The 18,327-nt window shown below is 42.7% G+C and overlaps 1 protein-coding gene across 1 annotated transcript; it reads left to right on the forward strand.

Annotated features, from left to right (window-relative positions):
* Positions 1–9,944: 9,944 nt before the first annotated feature.
* On the forward strand, positions 9,945–15,171 carry LOC117439512 (uncharacterized). Its single transcript, XM_034075420.2, has 21 exons — positions 9,945–10,055; positions 10,135–10,205; positions 10,289–10,384; positions 10,469–10,593; positions 11,007–11,150; positions 11,230–11,316; positions 11,401–11,565; positions 11,642–11,738; positions 11,823–12,040; positions 12,122–12,278; positions 12,561–12,769; positions 12,850–12,967; positions 13,095–13,294; positions 13,363–13,477; positions 13,560–13,729; positions 13,802–13,899; positions 13,980–14,110; positions 14,287–14,476; positions 14,560–14,701; positions 14,786–14,906; positions 14,977–15,171. The coding sequence occupies exons 1-21, from the start codon at positions 10,036–10,038 to the stop codon at positions 15,045–15,047; spliced, it is 2,745 nt and encodes a 914-aa protein (XP_033931311.1). The 5' UTR covers positions 9,945–10,035; the 3' UTR covers positions 15,048–15,171.
* The last annotated feature ends 3,156 nt before the right edge of the window (positions 15,172–18,327 follow it).

Consider the following 18,327-nt stretch of genomic DNA (forward strand, 5'->3'; position numbering starts at 1 on the left):
TGAACTGTATGAGTGAGACGAGCACAGGATGAACTCGTATGAATCCTGTTAAGAGCCGTGTCCCACCAGTGATCACCCAAGCTCACACCTAGCTCAGCCTCCCAGGCAGCCTTGATGTTAGTGGTATGTGTGTGAGCTGTCATCGGTCAGGAGTTTGTTATATATTTTTGAAATAAGTGACTTTTGAAGGGGATCGGAACAAAGAAACTCATCCCATATTTGATTAGGGGGTAGAGAGGGAAAGGATGGAAACAGGGATTTGGTACAGTGTCTAATTTGGAAATAACGAAAAAGGTGAGATGTTGGGATTTCAAATTCCCTTGATATATCAGTAAAACTACGAAAGGTATTATCCTTATAAAGCTCTCTAAAAGTCCTCAGGCCCTTCTCATGCCATACAGAGAAAGTGGGGTCAGCTAAGGCAGGTCGGAATAAATGGTTTCCCAATAAGGGAGCTAAAGTGGATGCAGAAGTAAACTTAAAATGCCTCCTAAATTGGTAGTAGTAGTAGATTTACTTATGGGTGCCTTTCCTTTCCATAAAAAGCCAGAAATAACCTGATCAAGAGTCTTACAAAAATGTTTACGTAGCAATAGGGGGAGACATTGGAAAATAAATAGGTACTTAGGAAGAATGTTCATTTTAACCGTGTTAATTTTACCTATAAGCGACAGAGGTAAACTCGTCCATCTTTGTAGGTCTGACTTGATTTTAGACATTAAAGGGGAGATATTGGCAGCGAAAAGGGAACTTAGTGTTCTTGTTACATTGATACCTAGATACATAAAGCCAGAGGGGCTCAATCTGAAGGGGACATCGGACTGGTTCAATTGTGATGCCAGAGCGTTAACAGGATAACATTCGCTTTTGGAAATATTCACTTTGTAACCTGAGAATGAACCAAATTTTGTAAAAAGATACAATTGCTGGTATAGAGTTACTGGAGCTTGAGACATACAACAATAAATCATCCGCGTACAGGGACAATTTAAATTCCATCCCCAGCCGTGATATCCCAGTGAAAGTGTTTGAGGTCCTCAGATATATTGACAAAGGCTCTATGGCTAACGCAAAAAGCAAAGGAGATAGTGGACATCCCTGACGGGTTCCTCTGGATAAAGTAATATAAGGAGATTGAATGCCATTAGTGGAAATACTAGCTTGTGGGGATGTATAAAGAAGGCGTATCCATGAAATAAATATATGACCCAGCCCAAATGTACTCAGTACAGAAAGTAAATAGGGCCAGGAGATTTTTTATTTTGCATGTTATTTATAGCGAGGGAGATCTCATCTGAGGTTAATGGAGAATCAAGTTATTTTGAAACACCAGGACCTATAGTAGGGAAATTGAGATTGTCAAAGAAAGCGCCCATCTCAGAAGTGTCGGATGGCGATTCAGACTTGTATAGAGAAGAATAGAATGAGCCAAAGACTGAGTTAATGGTACTAGGATCGGTATGCACCGTGCCTGATGAATCTTTTATCTGGAGGATTAAACGCGAGGCTGCCTGACGATGCAATTGGTGGGCCAAAAGGCGGCTCGCCTTATCACCATGCTCATAATACGTTGAACGTGAGCGTAAAAGAAGGCGCTCTGCATCAGTAGGTATGAGATCAAATTCCGTCTGTAATTCAACTCGATCTTTGTGTAAATTGGGAGAGAGACAAATGGCTAATTGCTGATCTATTTTTGTTTATCTTGCACGATATATCATTAATTTTGGCAGAACGAGTTTTATTTAACTGCGCAGAATAAGAGATGATTTGGCCCCGTAGGTAGGCTTTTAATGATTCCCACAGCAGAGAACAAGAGATGGGTTCATTGTCGTTTTGATTGTTTGTAATAAAATTATCAATTGAAATTGCAATACATGTATTACATTTGTCATCTGACAACAGCAAAGTATTAAACCTCCACGGCGTTGAGTATCGTGGTTGTGGTGAAATCCAAATATCCGGTGAAATCCAAATATCCAGAGAAAGAGGAGCGTGGTCGGAAATTACAATAGGGTGATATTTAACTGACGACACTTTGGTAATAAGTTTGGCATCGATGAAGAAATAATCAATTCGAGAAAAGGATTTGTGCATATGAGAAAAGAAGGAATATTCCTTAATGTGGGGGTTATAGAATCTCCAGGGGTCAACGCAGCCGTTCTTGGACATGAAATCAGAAAGAGTTTTTGACATGAGTGATGCGGTCAGCGTTTTAGGAGAAGAACGATCTAGACTGGGATCGACAACGAGGTTCATATCCCCTCCAAATATAAGCAGGTTATTATGCCGTGACGGAAGACATTCAAAAAGCTTGTTCATGAAGTGTGGGTTATCAAAATTTGGGGCATAAATATTGACTAACGATACAGGAACATGAAACAGTGTGCCTGAGATAATTAAATACCATTGTCATCGCTATACACTTGGAAGATGTGAAATTAACAGACTTACCAATTAAAATGGCAACCCCTCTGGACCAGTGGCGTAGCCAGGAATTATTGTGTGGGTGGGCCTGGAGAAATGTAGGTGGGCCAGGGGGAGACTCATTAAGCATGGGGTCTGAGCTCAAACTTCATTAATGATTTTATTTATTTTTTAATGCACTAATAAAACATAAGCATAAACTAGCAGTGAAAACAAATACACTCGGCTCGGCGGCCACAGAAAACACAGGCTCGGCGGCCACAGAAAACCCAGGCTCGGCGGCCTCAGAAAACACAGGCTCGGCGGCCTCAGAAAACACAGGCTCGGCGGCCTCAGAAAACACAGGCTCGGCGGCCTCAGGTTGTTTATCCTTGACACTGACAGTCGCATGCACACACACACACACACACACACACACACACACACACACACACACACACACACACACACACACACACACACACACACACACACACACAGAGACATACAATAGTCTGCAACCACAGCTGCGCTGTTGTTGCAAATGCAACAGTCTTTTGTGTCTGCTGCGAGACCACATCGCGCGTCTTCGTATAGAAGACGGAGGAGAGAAGAGTAGATAAACAGAATGGAACTGATGGATAAAAGACAACGACGAGGCATGGACATCAAACGCTTCATGAAGAGGAACTGGCTGCTCATCGCTACGATGATCGCAGTGGTGTTGTCATCCACATGACTGGAACGGTGGCTTCAGGTGTATCCCGCATCCACATGACTGGATAAAAAATCCAAATAACACCCAAATAAAAAGTTAAAAATAGAAACAATTATATTATATTGACGCACCAAATAACTAGGCTTCATTACAATTACAAATGAGTGAAATGTGAATTAGCCTACCTTTTTGATGATCACAGCAGGAGACGACGGGGCTTGGTATTGAACAGCGAGATGATCTCGTCATGCTGCAAAGTATCGGCCAGTTCTCTTTCAAATGACAGGAGCGATAAGCTATTCAGACGGCCAGTCACCATCGATGCCCTGTTGTCCGTCTTGATTCGATTGACTGTAGAAAATAGTCTCTCCACAGAGCAACTGGTCATCGGTAGAGTAACGAGTGCCCTCAGCAGACAATTCATATTTGGAAATATGTCACTTGGGCAGGTGTCGATAACTTCCATGAGTGATGGAAAGAGCCTGCCATCTTCCTCCTTTCTCTTTAGCTGTTGTACAAAAACAGTGTGTTCTGCGGCCTTCACTGTTATTCCAAAGTGGGCACTGGGTGACTGTATTGCTGCCATCTCGCCAAATGTCTCGGAACCGGGCATGCAGGCCGCTGCGGCTTTCATCAGCCCATATGAGTCTGCTTGGAAACGAGTGTCTAGCTCCATTATCTGCCTGTCCAAGATGTCATTATATAATCTTATTAGATCAGAGTTGTCCCTCACAGCGGTCGCTTTGCCCATTGTCGATTCCACATGAGAGTCACCCAACCTGGCTGGCATCTTCCTCTTTCGGGAGGCAGTGACGTCCCAGTTCAAAATGTCGTATTTCAACATCAAATCCTCCGTCAGTTTCATTACTTTGTCCAAGTCATTTTTGGAATTATCCCTGCATGCAGTGAAGCTCTCCTTAAGTCCATCGATTAGATGTATGCAATCTGTTATAGAGATAGTGGCGGATTGCAGGCCCTTCGTGGCGAAGTCACTCATTTCAAACAACATATTAAATGTTACGAGAAGAAATACAAATTTCTTGTTCTGGATTTGTTGTAAAAGAGAGTCAGCCTCGATTTTCGTCTGACCAGTGCTCTCAGAAAATGCGGCAAGCGTTTCTAATATTGCATCAAAAAGACTCAAAACCTTATTAACTGAACCAGACCTGGAACTCCATCGCGTGTCGCAGCCCCTCTCAAGCTCTCGCGCTGGTTTATGCGGGCGGAGCTGTTTCTGTATTTCAATAAACTTTGCATGTCTATGTGACCCAGTCATTACATTATGTAAGGAGTTCAAAATATCAAAAAAGGTTGCGACGCTGGGTGATGCCTTGGATGCTGCGCAAAGCACAAGGTTGAGACGGTGCGAGTTACAGTGCACATAAACTGCATGGGGGAACGTTTTCTTCAGAATTACTTGAACCCCACCTTTTTTGCCGGACATCACTGATGCTCCATCAAAACTAAATCCAACACATAATGCGGGATCAAGCTCTAATGCCTCCAGTACTTGTAAAATCTTTTCTGATATTACATTTGCAGTCATGTCCCCTGTCTCTACAAAACCCACAGCCCTCTCCTTCAACACTCCTTTGTGTAGGTATCGAACACAGACAGCCACCAGTTCTCTCTTGGAGAGGTCTTTACATTCATCTGCGAGAATAGCATAATATGTATCCGGCTGATCATGTAATTCACCTTTTATTTTCCGGATGAGTAGAGATGCAGCTATTTCCAACAACTCATTTTGTATTTCAGGGCTCATGAGTTTACCATTCTTCGGTAGTTCGTCCAGGCGCATTTTTATGTCGGGGTCATAAGTACAAATTAATTTGAATAACTCCAAAAAATTCCCCCTGTTCAATGCCTCCGCATTTTCGCGGTGCCCCCGCAAAGGTATGTCATGCTTGGCGCAAAATAAAACGAGGTCTATCACAACTTTGATGTGTTCTCGATTTCGTTCTATAAATGATTGATTAGCAGCATCCCTGTTAAGCTGATTAATAATATTTCCCTTGCCTGACCCTGACTGGTGGCATTGCTTATAGCCTTCTACTTTTGCCAATGCTGAAACATGTTGTTTGCTAGCCTCATGTTTTACACAAAACTGAGAAATATGCTTCCAGTCCTTAAATCCATCTTTTACGAATCGATATTCGCCTGTCACTTCAGGGAAATGGCGACATGCCTTACAAAACACTGCATCTCTGGATGTGCTGTATTCAATCCAATGAAATCGGTCATAGCACCGGGCGGAAAAACTCCTACTTTTTCCTGACAAAAAGGTGGTGGCTGGGAACACCTTGTGTTTGGGCTGTGTCGGGGGCTCATCTATACCTGACAAGTCTGATGGTGCTGCTAACTTTAAGTCTGTTCTACCTGAGGCTGAGGTCAATGCTGTAGGTTCTTCGAGAGCAGCTGCAGTGGAGGAAGGGAGTGGAGGAGGATGAGTTGTGATAACATTAGCCATCTCGAATACTGACTCTGGCGCTTGCTGGGAAGAATCACTGTGAGCAGCGGCAGCTGCAGTCGGTGTCTGAATGGATTCGGAGGTAGACGCCTGTAGTTCAGCAGAATCCTCTGTGCGAACTCGTTTTATAAATTTAAACAAACTCGTTTGTTTCGCCATTTTTCAATCAACTTGGTACTGTCGGCCTACAGTTGCGCGCGCTAGATACTGGCTGAGAAAGCGCGCGAGAGCAGTCAGGAACGTCAAAATCGCTGTGACACGCTGATTGGCTGTGGGTGGGCCAGACATGCATGTGGGTGGGCCCAGGCCCACCCAGGCCCACCCACAGCTACGCGGGTGCTCTGGACTTAGAGTTGAAGTTTGAATGGAACACCTCAGAAACCCATGGACACTTAAGCCTGACCTGGTCTGTGGAGCGCATATGGGTTTCTTGTAGAAACATTATGTCTACATTAAGTCGTTTCAGATGAGCAAATACCCTGGATCTCTACCTTTAATGTTCCAGCTTACAAACTTCACTGGTGAGCCAGTATGAGCGATTCCTAAATTGCTAGTATTGGTGGACATTTACTGAGGACTTTCTATAAAGAGAGAACTGACTATGAAGCACCACCCCGAAAGAGACATAGAGGGAAACAAAGCAATAGAACAAATTAATTAAATTAAAACTGCGGTCGCAGTGATGAGCGGGCCCTCGTGTCCTTGCACCTGTCGGGGAGGGCAGCCGGTTGTCTTGGCATCAAGCAGACACGCGCGAGTCCTCGGAAATGAGCCGTTTGTCATTTCTCAAATGTTCGCGTCCCAGACTCCCAGGTCCTCCGGCAGCGACCCGGAAACGGATGTCCTAGCACTTGGCACATTTAATAAAACAACATCACGAGATCTCAGGCAATACGTACTTTCAATTCGTCGAGAGATCAGAGAGCAGATATAAAAAGGTATTTCACCCAACATGGCTTTATAAATGAACTTGTACCAATGACTGAGCCTCTGTACAGTTAGTGAAGGCAGACCTGTATGTATATGTATAATATGAAATACAAATCTACTTTTGCTGAACAATAAATACTTTTTTTACACTACTGAAAAATGTGTGTTTTTCCTTTCCATACATATGTTTTTACAATATGTTCTTAATAAACTAGGCATACATCAGCTCACCCTGTGTGTGTGTGTGTGTGTGTGTGTGTGTGTGTGTGTGTGTGTGTGTGTGTGTGTGTGTGTGTGTGTGTGTGTGTGTGTGGTGTGTGTGTGTGTGTGTGTGTGTGTGTGTGTGTGTGTGTGTGTGTGTGTGTGTGTGTGTGTGTGTGTGTGTGTGTGTGTGCAACCCAGTCTCACGGCATTTCGTGAGACTGGGTTGCCCTTTTTTTCATGTTGCACAGCACGATTTTAAAAGCAATGTATTTCTACTGGTAATGTGTTTCGTGCCTGCAGGCTGCAGCACGTCTTTTTCTCCGGTCGGGTCGAGGAAGACCGGAAGCTGTGTGGTTCATAAAAACATGTTCTTACTCAATATCAAGCCACAGTTATTGCTTTTATTTTAAATCGTATAATTTCGGACTGTTGTTGCCGTCTGTGAGGAAAATAAATGGGGCTCAGAGCCTCAGGATACTGAAATCTGTATTTTTTAAATCTTTTTTTCCTTCTAATTTGTTATTCTTTTCAAAATAACACACTGTTATTTACTCACCAATAACACACAATTATCCTTGCTCTTATTTATTGGTTTAATTCCATAATCTCGGTTTTTTTTGGCGTCCGTCAGGAACTGAATTTCAAAATAAATATAACCGAAAACAGACGTAGGCATTTCGAGCGATTACCCAAGATCCTCAGCTATGGTTTTAAGCTCGCTGATTGGATGTGTTAGCTGGGATTTGGTGTTTATATTATATGAAATCCGGAAAACATTTTAAAAGAATAAAATAATACTTAATTCCGAGTGCTCTTGCTTTTCTCTTTGAAAGTCATCACATAACGGCATTGTAATACACGGTTCGGCTGCATTACATATTACAGATCTGCCGTAGTTCTTTATTTAGAGAGCCCTGATGAGAAGACCTTTGGAAAAACTGGAAGAAATGCCGCCGAAACTGAATACTTGACGTGGATCATAAATATATCAACAATTAAACAACATCTTCAATTTCTCTTCACACAATACGTCTCCTTGCAGTATCAACACTAATTCGGCTGACTTTTACATTTGATCTAATTCATAGATAGGTTATATTTACACCATAACGGTGCACAGCTGATAGAAAAGCACTGTAGTTTTTAAAGATATTACTGATTTTCTTTGAATGTAAGAATGTAAATACTAAGTCTGAAATAGTATATCAATATGCTGTAAAATGATGTGAAAGCATGCATAAAACTATACATCTTCAGATGTTGTACATACACACTAATAATACAACGTTATTATGGCTGTGTGTACCTTGTGTGCACCTCCTAGTGGTTAAAGCACGTTATTGAATTATTGTTTTTATGTGTTATATTTGATTAAAAAAATATTAAGAGTACATACTTTCATAGGGGGAAAGTATAAATATAGAAATATAGAATATACAAATCAAGAAGATACTATAAGTGATCTCTACAATAAAACAGTTTAGTGCAGGATGTACAAAGATATTAATAGGAGGAGGTGCAAAACAGAAAAACGGATTAACCTTTATTTAAACATTAAATAACAGATTAAGGTCTTTGGGGGTATCTATCTACAGATAAATATTAAGCCTGACAAAGTACTTAACGTCTAATATATAGCTTTCCTGCAATGTTAATTATGTTGAAGCACTTATTTTAACTGATATTATACACATTAATTATACTCTTATGTATGTAGATAGAATAAGAAATGTGAAGAATATGACAGTTTAATGGTGGAGGTACACACATATTGATAGATGTCTTGTAATGCACTGTTGAGGAACCTGTGACCCAAGTTTTTCATTCATTGCATAACTACACCGTAGTTGTGTATGATATGTCAATAAACCTTTGAAAATCTTAAAAGGGATGTGCAAAATAGCCATAATATACAGTCTTTAATTAACTATTAGTAGAGAATAACGAGTAATGAATATACTTTATTACTTGTTTCCATTCATGTCAATTACAGATACTGAATTTTACTCAGGTGTAACTAAAATCTGATTTAAAGGTTGTTTATATTTCACATCATTAATCAGAATCTGCAAAGTAACTCAAATAAATGCAGTGGAGTAAAAATACCAGGTTAATCTCTGAATTGTAGTGGAGTAGAATTACAAAGTAACAATGAGCTGTCATGTGGGTATATATTAATGCTGTGCATTATGGACGCAAGCGATTTTCACCCATTTATTAATTATATGTTTTACATTTGATAACACCAATGTGTTTAATACTGGCAACTTTTAATTGTGGGAAAAACGAAAACGTTCAGTAGAGACGTCCTATAGAACATTTTGCAAAACACAATAGACAGCATGTGTAGTTCTGGGGGGGGGTGTTCGATTCCAGTTTTGATTTCGTTCCATTTCACACAGCTGTTTGACGCTCTGCGTAACCTTACGGGGACTGTAGTCCTAAACGATAGCTGGGGATTATGGGTAATGTAGTGTCTTCGGCCATCCTAAACTCAGAAATGTTGACAATCGCAATGATGCTCGAAATGTCCCTTATAGGCCTACGTCTGTTTCCGGTTATTTTTATTTTGAAATTCAGTTCCTGACGGACACCAAAAAAGCCCGAGATTATGGAATTAAACCAATAAATAAAAGCAAGGATAATTGTGTGTTATTGGTGAGTAAATAACAGTGTGTTATTTTGAAAAGAATAACAAATTAGAAGGAAAACATATTTAAAAATACAGATTTCAGTATCCTGAGGCTCTGAGCCCCATTTATTTTCCTCACAGACGGCAACAAAAGTCCGAAATTATACGATTTAAAATAAAAGCAATAATTGTGGCTTGATATTGAGTAAGAACATGTTTTTATGAACCACACAGCTTCCGGTCTCCCATGACCCGACCGGAGAAAAAGACGTGCTGCAGGCAGTAGAAATACATTGCTTTTAAAATCGTGCTGTGCAACACGAAAAAAAAGGGGCAAATCGTGTTGGTGAACACGAATCAATAGATTAAAAATCGTGTTGGTGAACACGAAATGCCGTGAGACTGGGTTGGTGTGTGTGTGTGTGTGTGTGTGTGTGTGTGTGTGTGTGTGTGTGTGTGTGTGTGTGTGTGTGTGTGTGTGTGTGTGTGTGGAGAATCCTTAACAAGCCTCACCTGTGCTTTGTCATTAAGTGGAATATAAAGCAGCTGCTGATGTCTCAGTTAATCATCCAGTCCCCTTCCTTTTAGACTTGTGTTTTTGTTGGAAGGTGTGCTGGACATTGCCAAGCGCTGATACTGACTGTATTATTTTTGGTTTTACTGCTTACAAACTGCAACATGCTGAGGCTTGGGAACATGTAAGTTACATTTCTTGTAGATTTCTTTCTATGTGTGTGTACTTAATTGTCTCTAAATGATGTGTTTTATGTGTTCAAGTTTGTTATGGATGGCTGCAGCTATCATCTTGTGTCAAGCCAGGTCTAATTTGAAGCTATATTTGCAGTCAAGTAAGCTTCAATTCTCATCAAGTCATTTTACACAGCATATTAAGTCGGTTTACATTCTCCTCACAAGCCTTTTCTTTTAACAGGCAGTGGGTTAAGGTCTGACTGTGCCGCAAATGTAATGAGACTGTCGTTGGACAAGGCTTTAGCAGTGGGAAACCAGCTTGAGGTGGAGGCTATCAGTAAGTATTAACTGCTAATAATGCAGCTGATTGGTTCATCACTGAGGAAAGGGGTCCCTGACAAAGCTTATTGTCTCCCCTCAGATGGCACCAAGCACATTTTGTTAACACCTAGCATGGCTGCTCAGTGTGGATACAGCATGGAGTCTGACCCGTGGGGTAACACCAGAATCTACACCTCCCTGATGGGCTGCTTTGTGGACAACAAGGTTTGTTTTGAGCTAAAGTGGTTTAACAGCATTCAATGTAATTTTCTACCAAGTTTAGCTGTGCTAATTCTGTCTCAAGTGACTGAATTAATGGCTCAACAAACGCATGGTTGCTCCCATTTTTGTGTTTCCCTGAATTTATTTGCAACCCCTTACTGTTAAAAGACCCAAAGTACATTTCCCTTTTTGTTTGGTACATCCCTAAAATATTATCACTGCTCCACTCAAAACTGTATTCCTCTATTAATCTACTAGGTACTTTCTTGACTTGTTTGTTACATACACAAATATCCATTTAGACTTCAAATGTGTCCCTGAAGGCAAGGATATTACATGTTCAATGACAAAGAAGCTGGAACCAAAGAATATTGGGGAGTTTCACTTAATTTAGTTTTTTTAATATATATTTATAGGATGATGCTACATTTAACGTTGGCTTGAGACTTCAGATGTACGGCGAGAATCCATCAGACGTGGTCAGTCATGATGTGTCTCAGACTTGCAGCTACACTCGCTGGGCCTCCAGGGAGATCCTCTGCGACAGGAACTACATGGAAGTAGGTCATCTTTATATTGATGAGTCCACCATCTTGTGTGTATGGAAACGAATGCTAAAACCACCATTTTCTGTTTTAGGTTTCCCACCACATGGCTAACCTTGATGCTGAAGCTAAGGGTCAGACTCGGGATGGTAAAGACGAGAAGCTCAACGCCAATCTTGAAGTATGTTGAATTAAACTGTTCAGATACTACAGTTTAATTCCTCCCTACACCAATGAGGATTTAATTATTTGTTCTTTCCTGTAGGCCTCTGGTGCATCACAAGGTATCTGGAAGATGACGTTTTACACCCCAGAACCAGTGGCCATGGTGTTGCAAGAGGCTGAACAAGCCGGCTACGCTGCCAAAACTACCTCTAGTCGTCTGGTTATGCGAAGCCCGTACAATACAGCAGAGACTTATTCAGAGGATGTAAGCAACACACTCCTATACAGTGTTTATTTCCTTTCCCTCCTTGTCAATTATATTAAACCTCTCCTCTCTTTAGGTGGCTGGAGTCCCCATGGAAGTTTTCAGGGTGAGCGCCTACTACATGGCACCACAGGGTCTGAATGTAGTGAACTTGGCAGCTGCTTGTCCCAAAGGTGAGTCCTGAGCAACATATTGCATTCACAGTAAGCTTAGTTGTTGCACAGTTAACCTCAACAGCTCCATTTTGTCATTAACAGGTGGCGTCCTCTTCACCGAGGATATGATCTCTTGGCACGTACCTCGCCGTGTGACTCCTCTGTTGGACGGCAGAATTACAGTCTCAGAAATGCACATGGGAATCAACGGGCAGAGGCTTGATAGATCTCAGATGGCCGCACGGGGGTACACACTGAGCACCACAGACTTCCACATCGTCGTCGAGATCCCAGTGGGCTCGCCTGATGGTTACTACAAGGTTGGGGAAATCTCTAGATTAGAAATGCAAGAGTCACTAGTGCATTTGCATGTTTTATTGAAATGTCATGAATTATTGCAGAGCCATGCCCCAGATTACCAGTACCACATCACCTACTTTGTGGAGCCCATGCTTGAGGTACTGTGGAGAGAAGATGACACCCAAGATGATACCAGATACAAGGTTTTGTTCCCCATCATGACCCCTCTGATGCCTCAATCTCCCCAAATCCAGGATGGTAAGTCACATTTTCTAGTAGGTATGAAAAAAAATGACATTTGAACTCGGGCTTGCTCGGATATATCCTAAAGACTGCTAAACCATGAAATAAAGTCTTCAGTTTTTGCAAAATGGTGTGTTTGGATGGGATTTGAAGCCAAGTACAAAATCTACTTTTGCTTACAAAGGGCACTTTTTTGATTTTTTTTTTTAAATAGCACTCAATCCAACTACTAAATGTTTCTCTATCAATGTTGAGGCTGGTTTAGAAGTTGTAAACCTGCCACTTTCTGTTCCTCAGACACTGTCCCAGAGACTCGGGTGTTCAGCGTTCTCTTGGGAACCTTCCTCCATGACGTTGAGCTGAGGAACATCACCTTCTCCACCGGGGTCCTCACTGTTGAGGAGAGCAATGCCAAAGGCTTCACAGTCCAGGAACACAGCTTGGCTAATGGCTCCAAGAGCTTCTCTCTTCAAGTGCCCTTTGATGCCGATGTTGTCTTAAAACATGTATGACATTATAGATTCAAAATATCACTTTGTACCAACATATTTTCAGTGTTGCTGAGCTTTTATTTCATTTGTTGCAGAATCCTGAGCGCTTGGTTACATCCTACTTCCTCCCTCTGATCTTTGGGTTGATCGTCCTGCCTGAAGAAACTCCTTTTGCTCTCCCGGTCGACCTGCGGGCCTCTCTGCAGGATGTTGGTGAGATCATATTGAATTTGCTTTTGACAATATCTTCATGCAAATTGTGTTTTCTAAAATTAAATCAAACATATATAAGAGTAAAAGCTACACAATCAAATGGATAATGCATGTTTTGCTGCTCTAGTGCTACCCATCATGGCTGGCACCTGTGACCAGAACCAGTTTTACATCAGCGTGAAGTTCGGGAGTCACGGCTCTAATTTCAAGGCTATCGTTGGACCTCGAGAGCTGACGGCTGAGATGGCTGAAGACTACAATTTCTATGAGAACGGCACAGACCTCAGCCTCATTCTGCCATACACTGCCAAGGACGCTGTTTTCGAGGTATGTCAAAACTACAAAATCCCACCATAGATCTTCTGCATTGGCTAACTTTACTTTCTTTTCCACAGCTGCTCACTGCAGAATCAGTCAAATCCAGAATTGACCTGCTTCTGTTGGATCGTGCAAACGACTGGGTGCTTGCTGATCTCTATCTGGCTTGCTACTTCCCCTTGAAAGCAACAGGTAAGATGGAACATGTAAGTATATTTGCTGCTTTAATTGATGGATTTGTGTTGCTTTACACATTGCCTGCTTCTTCCTCCAGAGTGCCACCCCAATGGCACAATGACCGCTGTGGCTGTGAAGGTTGAATCGACTCGTAATCTGAAGCCAAGTCAGCTGACGCTAAAGGACCAGTCCTGCACACCACAGTTCAGCGACGATCGCGTTGCATATTTCTCCTTCAGTGTGGATACCTGTGGAACCACCAGAACGGTGAGTGTGAATCGCATTTAAATATCAAAAGGGTTTTTTGTCAAATGTTAATGCGTTTTTGTTATTAAATAGTTCTTTGACAACTACATGATGTATGAAAATGAGATCCGCCTGTCTTACAACAACGCCAAAGGAGCAGCCAACACATCACCAGTTGATCCTGATTACAGGTAAAATATTTGATTCTGTATAATTGGAGATGAACACCTTCAATGTATGCATTTATATATTTTTTTTTTTCCCCTAATAGGCAAACCATTTCCTGCTTCTATGTGGTCAATGAGACTCAGACTCTTGCCTTCAGCGCTAAACCAAGAACCTATGAGCCCGCTGCAGAGATCGGCACCGGGCAGCTGATGGTGCAGATGAGGCTTTCCCAAGGCATGGTGGAATTTTACAACATCTTGTTCATGCATACAAAAAACACTGTTTGCAGGTCTCCGTTGAAAAAGAGATCTATGATCTTAAGGGACCAATCTGATTAAATAAAGGTTTGAAATGACATGAAACTGTAAATGTCCAGGCCTCCTGTCTCTAACGGGACTCTTCTCCTGCAGATCCATCCTACGAGCTCTTCTACCAAGCAGAGGATTATCCAGTGGTGAAATATCTGCAGCAGCCTCTGTATTTTGAGGTGGAGCTGATGCATTCTACCGATCCGCACTTGGAACTCATTGCTGAGAACTGTTGGGCAACCCTTTATGAAGATAGGACATCTCTGCCAAGCTGGGACATCATTGTGGACAGGTAATGTTGTGCAAAACTAACTACTAACCACTCATTTCATTTGTTTGACTGCTGCTTTATTAACTTTCGAATTCCTTTACTAGCTGTGAGAATCGCAATGACAGCTATGCTACAATTTTCCATCCCGTTGTGAGTGACTCCAGAGTTTTAGTCCCGTCCCACATCAAGCGCTTCTCTGTAAAGATGTTCACTTTCACTAAAGATGATGAGGTTCTGAAAGACCAGGTAAGACTTGTAAATCCAAATCTGGAGTCTTTTGGCCACTGCTGCATGTAGCCATGTGCAATAAATCATCCTGTCTGTCCACAGATCTATGTCCACTGTGATGCAGTGATTTGTGACACAAGCAGCCAGGCAGATGCTCCCTGCAGGGGCCAGTGTGTGCATCCTCCAGGTCAGAGCTACTCAAGACCTGCAGGTGTAAAAAAGGGTAAGTGACCGAGTCTGAACAAATGTAGTCGATCTGGATGTGCAGTTGGTAATCTTTACTTGTTTTGCAGAACGAAGAAGCACCGACTCAACACGCCAAAGGCAGATCTCCTCTGGGGCAATTATTCTGTCTAACCTTTGAATATGTTCTACAAGTGTTTACATTTTGTCATTTGCACCTTATGTAATTGTGTTCATTGTTTTGTTTGGGACCAGGGGAACAGTTTTATCAATGAATGTACTGTACTGCCTTTTATATTGATGGATGACATAAACGACTCGTGTATTGTGAAAAAAATAAACAATTTTTAAAAAAAGCCACATTTATTTATATAGTCACTTTTATCAATGTATTGCATCTTCTGTGGTCAATTTTAAGGGACATATTAATGAAAGCAGGTTCTGCGTCAACCAGTACCCTCATAATTTCAAGAAAATGCAGAGAAGCATCAACATATGTAGCAATGATCCATCCATCTTCTCCCGCTTATCCGTGGTCGGGTAGCAGCAGAGAGCCCCAAGCTTTCTTTTCCCTGGCGACATCAACCAGCTCTGACTGGGGGATCCCAAGGCGCTCCCAGGCCAGCGAAGAGATATAATCCCAACCGATAGCTGGGGATTCTGGGTAGTGTAGTGTCTTCTGCCATCCTTTACTCAGAAAAAACATTTGTTTCTCCGGATCGAAGGGGGGAAATACAAAAACATTGCACACACTTTAAACCAATCAATGTTGTGTAATTAACAAGGATAATCTGGTGTTTTTTTGTCGATGAGTAGTGCAGATATCACTGTAAAATCAATCGACAGTAAGCGGAATACTTTCGGGTGTACAATTCTCCGTTATCCAATGGGAATGGACGCTCACATTGCCTTTAAGGGCAGCCAACATAAAAGAATGCCGTGCTTCCATGAGCGTCAAATCCCGACGCAGAAGGGAATACATTGCAATGAGTTGAAAGCTATTTGCGGCCCTTTATGACGCTGATGGAGCCTAGGAGCGTCACAATTGGACGCCACGGACACTGACCAAACGTCACTATTGGACGCTTGGGGAGTGAGAGTGTGTTGCCCAGGTGGCATCCTAACTAGGTGCCCGAACCACCTCAACTGGCTCCTTTCGATGCGAAGGAGGAGCGGCTCAACTCCGAGTCCCTCCCTGATGACCGAACTTCTCACCTTATCCCTAAGGGAGACACCAGCCACCCGGCGGAGAAAACCCATCTCGGCCGCTTGTATCCGCGATCTCGTTCTTTCGGTCATGACCCATCCTTCATGACCATAGGTGAGGGTAGGAACGAAAATGGCCCGGTAGACAGAGAGCTTTGCCTTCTGGCTCAGCTCCCTTCTCGTCACAACGGTGCGGTAAAGCGACTGCAGTACCGCTCCGATTCTCCGGCCCATCTCACGCTCCATTGTTCCCTCACTCGAGAACAAGACCCCGAGATACTTGAACTCCTTCACTTGAGGTAAGGACTCATTCCCTACTTGGAGTGGACAGTCCATCGATTTCCTGCTGAGAACCATGGCCATGGGTGCTGATCCTCATCCCAGCCGTTTCACACTCGGTTGCGAACCGATCCAGTGAGTGCTGAAGGTCGCAGACCGATGAAGCCATTAGAACCACATCATCTGCAAAAAGCAGTGGTGCAATCCTTAGTCCACCGAACTGCAGACCCCCTCCCTCACGACTACGCCTCGAAATCCGATCCATGTATATTACAAACAGGATTGGTGACAAAGCGCAGCCCTGGCGGAGGCCAACCCTCACCGGAAATGGGTCCGACTTACTGCCGAGGACCCGGACACAGCTCTCGCTTTGGGAGTACAGAGATTGGATGGCCCTGAGTAGAGACCCCCTCACCCCATACTCCCGCAGCACCTCCCACAGTAACTCCCTGGGAACTCGGTCATACGCCTTCTCCAAGTCTACAAAACACATGTAGACCGGATAAGCGTACTCCCAGGCCCCCTCCAGGATCCTTGCGAGAGTAAAAAGCTGATCCGTCGTTCCACGACCAGGAGGGAATCCGCATTGTTCCTCCTCAATCTGAGGTTCGACAATCGGCCTGACCCTCCTTTCGAGTACCTTGGAGTAAACTTTCCCCGGGGAGGCTGAGTAGTGTGATGCCTCTGTAATTGGCACACACCCTCTGATCCCCCTTTTTAAAAAGGGGAACCACCACCCCGGTAGCAATGATATCCTATATAATAAACAACTAAAAATGATATGTTGATTTAACAATGAAACAAATGTTGAACAAGTTGAACAAACAAATGAAAGACGTTCTGAAGTTATTATTGCCCCGCCTACATGAGACGCACTAAAACATGATTGGGCGTTTTTTTCTGCATGTGGTCACTTCCGCCTTTCGGGAACACAACAAACCTTAACAGAATTCACAGCCAATGGAGCAAGACAACCCTCAAATACTTGCAAATGCTCACTCTGAGTTTAAAAACTAGAACTTCAAATGTGCAGAAAAACTGTATACAAAGTTTATCTCCTACTTACAGTCCAGGTACTCTTTGTTCAATTGTTGGCGATGTCTGTACTAGCAGTACTCGAGTTGAGGCGGGATGGCATCCCCCCTGAAATAAAAACGGTCAAAATCATCCCCCTTCTAAAACTGCCATTCCCCCTTTCCATCCCTTATGTAATTTTATCAATGAACGTGGCACTGGTATTACTGCTATTTCAACATTAATTTTGCGCATTTTGAGTAAAATACTGTGGGCGAGGGAGCACGCACACACGCAATGACATTTTTACCAAGTCACTGACGCTACACTATGAGAGTGCCCTAGAGGGCACCGTGATGCGCCCGTTTGATCAATGCCAGAAGCGCAGGTAACGGTCATCACAATGGCCAAGCGACCCGGAGGACAACGCGATCTGAAGGACTTCATATTTAAAAATAACATTTCAGGTAATTCAAGTCAGTAATCTTAGTCATCATTACTTTAGTCACCAAAGGTGGAATCTATGGACATAAGCAGCAATAACAACTTAGTTTGGAGTTTAGCTACGTTTTTCTCTCGTGTTAGCGAGCTGGTAAGACTCAAAACTGTTGATGAAATGATACGACCAGCACCAGAAGAGCTGAAACCCCTCCTTCAAGCAGTGAACACTCTGGTCATCTCCACAGCTGAGTGTGAACGTGGGTTTAGTCAGATGAACATTTTAACGACAACTAGAATCTACCTAGAGGTAAAAAGCATGTCAGCCATGGTTTTCATCTAGTGTGTTGGCCCTCCACTGAACAAGTTCAGACCAGAGGTATATGTCAAGACTTGGCTTCAAAGCCATTGCTAAGCAAACAATCCGAAAGCAAGAGCCAGAAAAATTGAGACCAAAAAGCATGATTATGAACATCTTTGGAAACTTCTATGATATGGGGGAGAGTGGAGTAGGCCAACACATC

The sequence above is a fragment of the Pseudochaenichthys georgianus genome, chromosome 24, assembly GCF_902827115.2.
Source record: "Pseudochaenichthys georgianus chromosome 24, fPseGeo1.2, whole genome shotgun sequence".
NCBI classification, from domain to species: domain Eukaryota; kingdom Metazoa; phylum Chordata; class Actinopteri; order Perciformes; family Channichthyidae; genus Pseudochaenichthys; species Pseudochaenichthys georgianus.

What these genes read in the sequence shown, in the direction of transcription:
- LOC117439512 (XM_034075420.2), top strand. Translation starts at nt 10,036, where the DNA reads ATGCTGAGGCTTGGGAACAT. An exon ending in CCGATGTTGTCTTAAAACAT is followed by an intron (nt 12,770 to 12,849) that starts GTATGACATTAT and finishes CATTTGTTGCAG; the next exon opens with AATCCTGAGCGCTTGGTTAC. An exon ending in CCAAGGACGCTGTTTTCGAG is followed by an intron (nt 13,295 to 13,362) that starts GTATGTCAAAAC and finishes TCTTTTCCACAG; the next exon opens with CTGCTCACTGCAGAATCAGT.